The 8,838-nt window shown below is 43.7% G+C and overlaps 1 protein-coding gene across 1 annotated transcript; it reads right to left on the bottom strand.

The window, feature by feature from the left end:
- Positions 1–4,869: 4,869 nt before the first annotated feature.
- On the bottom strand, positions 4,870–7,827 carry LOC121021359 (zinc finger protein 555-like). The gene is made up of 2 exons (XM_040461657.1): positions 7,779–7,827; positions 4,870–7,530 (listed from the first exon to the last, which is right to left on the bottom strand). The coding sequence occupies exon 2, from the start codon at positions 6,786–6,788 to the stop codon at positions 5,664–5,666; it is 1,125 nt and encodes a 374-aa protein (XP_040317591.1). The 5' UTR covers positions 6,789–7,530; positions 7,779–7,827; the 3' UTR covers positions 4,870–5,663.
- Between the last annotated feature and the right edge of the window lie 1,011 nt (positions 7,828–8,838).

Below are 8,838 nucleotides of genomic sequence, written 5' to 3' on the forward strand. Positions count from 1 at the left end.
ACTGAGATAATTTTACATAGTTTGTTTTTTTTTTTTTTTTTTAATGTGGCACTGGGGTGAGTAGCGGTCATTGATTTTGAGCATTCTACTGGAAATTATACATGAACAAAAATGCACAAAACATGCACCTAACATAAAATTTAAACAACGAGCATTAATGACATCACAACATGAACAAGAAAGGTGGCCACCGCATCCCACATCCTACTTGAGTTGGTGTTCTGACCAAAAACGCACCCTGCCTCCCTGTGGGCTCCAACAACTCAGCATTGAACACTTCATTTCCTTTTGCTTCCTTTCTTTCATCACCTGTGTGCACAATTTCTCCGGTTTCATATTGCATGTAAGCAGAATCAAAAGGCTTGTACCATCTTAAATCAAATCTCCTTTGTTTCAATGTTTGGACTTCTTTCTTTTTAATGTTTATTTATTTTGAGAGACAGAGAGACAGCAGCAACAGGGGTGGGTCAAAATGAGAGGGAGGGAGAGAATCCCAAGCAGGCTCCATGCTGTCAATGCAGAGCCCAATGCAGAGCTCGATCTCGTGAGATCACCACTGGAATCAAAATCAAGAGTTGGACTTGATAGGAACTGACTGACCCAGGCACTCCAAAATGCCTGGACTTCTGTACTTCACTCATTTGTATTAAACTGTGTCGCCCTTGTAGGCTCAGCAATTTTCCTGACTTGATTCAACGACTTGGAGCTGTTTCAGTGGTCCCCAGTTTATCCACATGAAACCAAAGATCCCAATAACTTCCTATGCAAATTTGTTTTGAATTACAGAAAAATGATTTAACATTTTTTCAATGTTTTATTTTTTTAATCCATTAACATTTTGAAGAATTATCCTCTCCATTTTTAAAAACAATTTTTTAACGTTTACTCATTTATGAGAGACAGAGACAAACAGAGCATGAGTCGGGGAGGGGCAGAGAGAGAGGGAGACACAGCATCCAAAGCAGGCTCCAGGCTCCGAGCTGTCAGCACAGAGCCCGACGCGGGGGGCTCGAACCCACAAACCACGAGATCATGACCTGAGCCGAAGTCGGACACCCAACCCACGGAGCCCCCACGCACCTGTCCTCTCCTTTCATTTGCACTATTTCAACTCCATCTCGACGGCCCCAGAGTGATCTCCTCCTGCTCCACCAAGACCTTGTCCACGTGAGCACCCACATCTCAGTGGATGCATCGCCATCATACCAGTTGTTCCTGAACAAAACAATGGAGTCTCCTTTGACTCTCTCTCAGCCCACCTCTAAGCCAGGCAACTCTGATGGCTCCAACTTCAAATTCTCTTTGCGCACCAACCTCCACATCATTGCCACTGCTGCCAGCCCAGTGTGACCCACCAGCTTTTGCGACGTCACCGTCCTGCTCTGTTGTCATGGTAACGGTGGGGTCCTGTGAGGGTGGCCCAACAGCTCTTCATGAAGGTCCACACCACCCACCACCAAAGTCAGTATTCCTGGTCAGCCAGTGCATGCGACCCACCCTATCCTGCCCCCTCACTCTGCTGTGGGCACAGTGGCTTCCAGCTGTCCCTCGGATATCCAAGGTCCCCTCCCTGCTTCAGAATGCATTCCTCTCCTGGGGCTGCTGTAACAGCACCACACACTGGGTGGCTGAGAGGACAGACATTTGTGGTGTCACAACTGAGGTGGCTGGAAGTTTGAGATCAAGTTGTCTGCAAGACTGGTTCCTTCTGGAGGCTCTGAGGGACAATCTGACCCACTTCTGGTGGTTGCCAACAACCCTGTGCATTCCTTGGCCGGTAGACACATCATGCCAATCCCTGCTGCTGTCTCACATGGTCAAGCCCTGTCTTCAGTGCAGGCCTCTGTGTCCCAATTTCCCAGTTTTATAAGGACACCCATCACTGGGTCAAGACCTACCCTAATCCAGTGTGGCTCATCTTCCTTAAATGTACAAACACCTTATTTCTAGATAAGGCTGTATTTTGAGGTTCCACGTAGACAGGAAATGTGGGGGTACAATACCGAACCCAGAGTATGTGTGTGTTTGTACTGCATATACCTTGTCATGAATTTAGGTATCAACTTCCAGTGTTACGTGAAATCATTACCTTTCTGTTTTGTTTTCCTAGTCCTTCCAACCACATATAGAGCTATCCCTCTAAAATATACATATATGTTTCAGACTGTATGTACATATATATTTCAGACTGTATGTATATTTAAGAAATATATAATCTCCATATACCTTTTCTTTTTGTCCCTTCACTGTACTCCATTTTTCCATGCGACTGTGAAAGGTCAATAAAATTACGTAGATAATTATGGTTCTGCTGAATTATTTCATTGTGGGTAAGGCTAACAGCCACTTTTCCCAGAATCCCCATATTCGTGGTTCTAGGTGACAACTCACCGATGGCCTGAGTATTGAAAGTAGAGGTGAAGATGCCCTAGTCTAGTGTTGGGGTCACCATACAGATGGACAAATGCATAGGGGCTTATTTGCCAACAGCCTGCAGCCCAAATTTCTAACTAGCAGCCTGTCAATTAAGCATGTACCAAACCAAACACTAACCTTTTCCCCTCCTATTTTCTTAGCAGTCTTGCCTTCCACTCATGTCTCTATGACCCCCCAAATACGGATCAGATTCCATGGTCAGAAAGCCACAGCTTTGGGTTTTCCACCCAGCCCCACTGTGTCCCCCGAGCCACTGACTTAAAGTCATGTTTCTTGGATTTCTCTGATGCTTTGACTCCCCTTTTCTTACCGTATTTGTGTAACGTATCATTTGTAGAGCAAGCACCCATTCTCTCAGTGATTGTGGAAGACCAGGTATCTTGATTCCAGGGCAACAGATATAATGGTGCAGCTAAAAACCACATGGGACTCTGACCCTCTACTGCCCTGTTGAGTGTCTGCACTGTTCTATCCTTCCGTGTGAGAAATGAGCACCTTCCTCATATATCAGGTGGGATGTGAAGGATTTCTCTTACTTGAAGCCAAGAATTCAGTAAGTGTTCACTTTTTATATTGTGATTAAAAACGGTGTGCATTTGTTTAGTCAAACACAAGTTTGTATGCATGTTGCCCAGAAGAAAACTCGTTAATCAATTTTAAACCACCTGTATACTAATGAATGTAATTCTCTTTACTTTTCATTGGCTGAGAGATTTTATCAAAATATGCGTTTCCACTTATGGGGTGTTAAATCTGTCTGGCTAGTTCCCATGAGACAATTCTTAGTTGAAAGTCTCATGCATTCTTGGTCATAATACCAGGTACATTATGATTGTATGGTTGTTTCCCTTCAGGTCAATTTTTAAAATCCTTGCATACGCAAGACTGTCATTAACATGACTGTAGTACATTAATAACTCTAAGATAATGACTTTATTAAAGACCTCCAAAGAACACCAGGACCATACCTATAGCCAGAGAGGATCATATTATCTTGGGCATACTTTTGCAAATCCTTTTTTTTTTTTTTTTTCCAATTAAGATTCCATTTTATTATTTTATTTTTTTTTCATTTTTTCACGTTTTATTTTTGAGAGACAGAGACAGAGTGCTAGTGGGACAGAAACAAAGAGAGAGAGGGAGACACAGAACCCAAAGCAGGCTCCAGGCTCTGAGCTGTCAGCACAGAGCACAATGCGGGGCTCAAACTCACGAGCTGTGAGATCACGACCTAAGCTGAAATCAGACGCTTAAAACGACTGAGCCACCCAGTTGCCCATTAAGATTCCATTTTATTATTTGCTTACGTCACCTCTACACACAATGTGGGGCACAAACCCACAATCCAAGACCAAGAATACCGTGCTCTATTGACCTAGTCAATCACATACCCTGCAAATCCTTTTAAAGGCACCGAAGCAGCAATACTTTTCCCTTCGACGTCCAGCCCAACAGGATGTTATGCACCATTGCATGACCAAATACCATAGCCAAGGGTACCACCAAAAACATTTCGTCCCATAGCTGGAATGTCTTTGGGGTACCTCAGAACTGCAGAATGTTATGGAAACAATGAAGTGTTTTTATCTCTAATAAGGATAAAAATGAAGAGGCTCCTATGTCCAGAATTTATCAGATGGCATACTTTGGCTGGCTGATGTGGCTGATATTAAGGGTACTGGTCATTCCACACTTTACCTCCTCGGGGCCAGAGGAAAGCACCCCAGTGGTATTTCCACCACAATCACTGCTCGTGGAAAAAAAAAAGGGGGATGTTTTTCTAAGTCATAATTTAGAAGAAAATCAACCAAAGAAATCCCTTTTCAAAGGGATGTTCTTCTAAGTCATAATTTAGAAGAAAATCAACCAAAGACACTAATAATGACTCCCAGAAACACAAAACCAGTATCAACTTTAAAAATTGAAGAGGGGCGCCTGGGTGGCGCAGTCGGTTAAGCGTCCGACTTCAGCCAGGTCACGATCTCGCAGTCCGTGAGTTCGAGCCCCGCGTCAGGCTCTGGGCTGATGGCTCGGAGCCTGGAGCCTGTTTCTGATTCTGTGTCTCTCTCTCTCTCTGCCCCTCCCCCGTTCATGCTCTGTCTCTCTCTGTCCCAAAAATAAATAAACGTTGAAAAAAAATTAAAAAAAAAAATTTGAAGAAGAATGGGCACCTGGTCAACTCAGTCAGTTAAGCATATGACTTCAGGTCAGGTCACAATCTCACAATTCATGGGTTCGGGCCCCACACTGGGCTCTGCATTTACAGCTCAGAACCTGGTGCCTGCTTGTATATCTCCCTCTCTCTCTCTGCCCCTCCCCCATGTGTGTACTCTCTTGCTCTCAAAAATAAACATTTCTTAAATTTTTAAAAAAACTGAATAAAAAGACAGAATTGATATGAAAATATATCACCCAATAATAAGGACAGAAAAGTAGAGTAGACACAAAATGAGAATACTCCAGTTTCACAACAGAGGACAGAAAAGAACTTTCAAAAATACAAGTCTCATATCATGATAATGTAACAAGAACATTTTGGAATGTATAACTCAATAAATTTTCTTTGTAAAAGTATATAAAGTTATATGTACACACCAGCAACATACACATTTTTATCACCTATGGGTCCAAAAGACATTGCAATGGGAAAGAGACATGTACATAACCGTGTGATTACTTCAAGTCTGAGGTAACAACATCTAGGTCACACAGATGTAGAGGACAAAGAAGGCCACTTAAAACCATCAGTGTTAACATCAGTGACACGAACTAGGAATTCATACACTTGGGATCCCTATCAAGGAAGAGGCACCTGGAAACTCAAAAGCATATTCACAACAATGAAAAGATTCTCTCACGCCTGAATTTTCATGAACAAAATACATGAAGTTCTATACCTGAAGTTTTCCCAAAATTGTGTCCTTTCAGGATCATCTCCATTGTACTGGCTCACATTTTCAGTAAGAATTTAAGGGAGAATAAATGCTATGCCACAGTGTGTCTGTGCTCACAGATTCCTGGGATACCTGAAGGCTTTTCCATGGTGCTTAAGTTCACATGGGTCCTCGAAGGGAAGAGGGACGACTGAAGGCTTTCCCACACAGCAGTCATTCATAAGGTTCTGCCCAGGACTTTGGGACACTGGAAGGTCTTAGCAGAGTCCTTGCATACAGAGGCTTACTGTCCACTGTGCAGCCTCACATGTTCTTGAAGGAAGCAGTGATCTGTCAAGGTCTCTCCCCAGGGTGTTTCTTCATATGCGCTCGAAGAGAGGAGGAGAACTTGTACACCTTCCCACACTTCTTACATTCATAGGATTTAATGGTGCTGTGTGTTTTCAAATGACTTTGAAAAATCTGCAGCTGATTGAAAGCTTTCCCACACTCAATACACTCGAAAGGTCTCTCCCCAGCGTGTGTCCTCATATGGGCTCGCAGGCTAGCAGGAGAGGTAAAGGCATTCCCACACCGCTGACATTCGTAAGATCTCCCTCCAGAGTGTGTCCTCATATGTACTCCCAGGTTTGAAGGAGATGGGAAGGCTTTCCCACAGTGCTGACATTTAAAGGGTTTTTCCTCAGTGTGGGTCCGCACATGTATCCTTAGGTCTCTGTGATACCTGAAGGTTTTGCCACACTCCTCGCATTCATAGGGTTTCACTACATTGTGTGTGGTCATGTGACGTTCAAAAGGTCGATGCTTCCTGAAAGTTTCCCCACACTCCTTACATTCCAAGTGTCCATCCCCTGAGTGTCTTCTCATAATATGTAGTACGAGGGTGTAGTGACGAAGGAAGGCTTTCCCACAGTGCTGACATTTATTGGGTCTCTCCCCAGTGTGTCTCCTCATATGTTCTCGCAGGCACGACTTATACCTGAAGGCTTTCCCACACTCCTGACATTCATAGGGTTTCTCCCCCGTGTGTGTTGTCACATGTTCTTGTAGGCATGACTTATACCTGAAGGCTTTCCCACACTCTGGACATTCATAGGGTCTCTCCCTGGTGTGTGTTGTCACATGTCCTCGCAGATTCCACTGATATCTGAAGGCTTTCCCACACTGCTTACATTCATACGGTCTCTCCCCAGTGTGTGTCCTCATATGTATTCTCAGGTGTGTTTGATCCCCAAAGCCCCTGTCACATTCCTTACATTCATAGGGTTTCACTATACTGTGAATAACCATGTGACGTTTAATATGATGATACTTCCGGAAGGATTTCCCACATCCCTTACATTCATAGGGTCTTTCCCCAGTGTGTGTCCTCATATGAACTCGCAGGTCTGAGTGATGCCTAAAGGCTCTGCCACACTCCAGACATTCGTAGGGTTTTACTACATTGTGTGTGGTCATGTGACATTCAAAATGTAGACGTTTCTTGAAAGTTTTGCCACACTCCTTACATTCAAAGGGTGCATACCCTGTGTGTTTTCTCTCAGGTATTCGAAAGGAATGCTGACCAGGGAAGGCTTTCCCACCCGGCTGATATTTATAGGGTTTCTCCCGAGCGTGGGTCCTGACATGGTTTTGCAGGCTTGATTTATACCCAAAGGCTCTCCCACACTCCTGACATTCATAGGGTCTCACCCCAGTGTGAATTCTCACATGACGTGTAAGGTAGCAGTGATACACGAAGGTTTTCCCACACGTGTCACACACATGGACTCTCTGTCCACAGTGACCTTGCACATGACGTTTAAAGGAAGCTGTGCAAGTGAAAGTTTTTCCACATTTCTTGCACTCTATAGACTTTTTACTACGGAGACTCTTCGCATATGTCTCCGATGCTCTCCCGGTGACCTGACCTTCACAGGGTTTCTCTACAACGTCTGCGTCCACATGAGTGTTGAGGCTCGTAACAGAGCTGCAAGCCTGCCCACACTCCTCACCAGGACTAGGTTTGAGTCGTGGGTGAGGTCTTCGCGGCTTCTCTAGGAAGGAACCATCTGCAAAGGCTTCTCTACACTTAGTGCATTCACAGGATTTGCCTCCAGTAGGACACCCCTCATGCACAGTAAGACTTGTAATTGGGTTCAGGGTTTCTCCACATTGATCTCCTTCAATACGTTCACAGACACTCTCCACCAAAGGACTTCTGTTCAACATAGGAAGGTACATGATTAGGAAATGATGATTAGAAACTATCTCTTTATTAATTAATGATCTATTGATGTTTGTTAATCATTATTGCACTATATAATGGCCACTGTCAATGAACGGTGATGTTTGTGGCACTGTCTGCATGGTTACAAAATGGTAAAAGCCTAAAACCCATCATGCTTATGCCATAATCTCTGGCTGACAACTCAAACAGAGTCATAACATTTTGGGATTCATACATATAGTTTTCTCTGACCATTTTTTCCAACGTAATGTTTTTTCACATGATCAATACCTAGAATAAATTTATAAAAATTTCTTGTGAAAATTTTGACTACAAGATTGTTGCACTAGGTTTACAGCTGTTCTCTAATTTCAGGTCAGTCTCACAATCGCAACATCCCCTTACAAGTGTCACTCACCTTACTCCCTTACAAGTGTCACTCACCTCAAAAGCCCTTCTTGCATTCGGGTCAGATCTCCATTGCTGTGAAATTTCTGCTTCTCTACAAACACAGAACAGGAATCATTTTTTGTAAACATTAGTATTTTCTCTTCACTCAGAGGCTTATTCTGCAAAGAATTCTGCTAAGTCTCTGATCCACTCATTTTACCTTGACTGGGAGAAACTATAAGAATTGGGAGCCTAGGGGGCACCTGGGTGGCTCGGTCGGTTAGGCATCTGACCAGCTCAGGTCATGGTCTCACAGTCTATGAGTTTGAGCCCATGTCGGGCTCTGTGCTGACAGCTCGGAGCCTGGAGCCTGCTTCAGATTCTGTGTCTCCCTCTCTCTCTGTCTCTCCCCTGCTCATGCTCTGTCTCTCTCTGTCTCAAAAATAAATAAAAACATTAAAAATTAAAAAAAAATAATAATTGGGAGCCTAGTTGAATTTCGTGGAAATGACCTGATGCATAAGGTTAAAAAACAGACCATATGTCTGCTTCTATTCATACTAATCCCAAAATGTAAATGAAATTCATCACAAAGAACAGTCATGGGACTAAAAACTTCTGAGGACCTTTGGGACATGGGACTTTGGCAATAATAGAGAAAGTGTCTGAACTGGCAGCCCATTCATTCAGAAATACTTCAAACAAGATGCAGACTAATGTGGCGATAAGACTTATTAGAAGAGGCAGTTAGGAAGGAACTGGGCAAGATACACACATCCACACCCTACCTCTACAGGAAGACAGAAAGACTGGCCATGTGGGCTACGGTGGATGCAAAGTCCAACAGGGAGGACAGGTGAATGGCAGACATCACCCTACTCAAAGACTGAGTCACGTTTCTGATGGATG

Source organism: Herpailurus yagouaroundi, unplaced genomic scaffold (genome assembly GCF_014898765.1).
Source record: "Herpailurus yagouaroundi ecotype Mexico unplaced genomic scaffold, PumYag 295, whole genome shotgun sequence".
Taxonomy (NCBI): domain Eukaryota; kingdom Metazoa; phylum Chordata; class Mammalia; order Carnivora; family Felidae; genus Herpailurus; species Herpailurus yagouaroundi.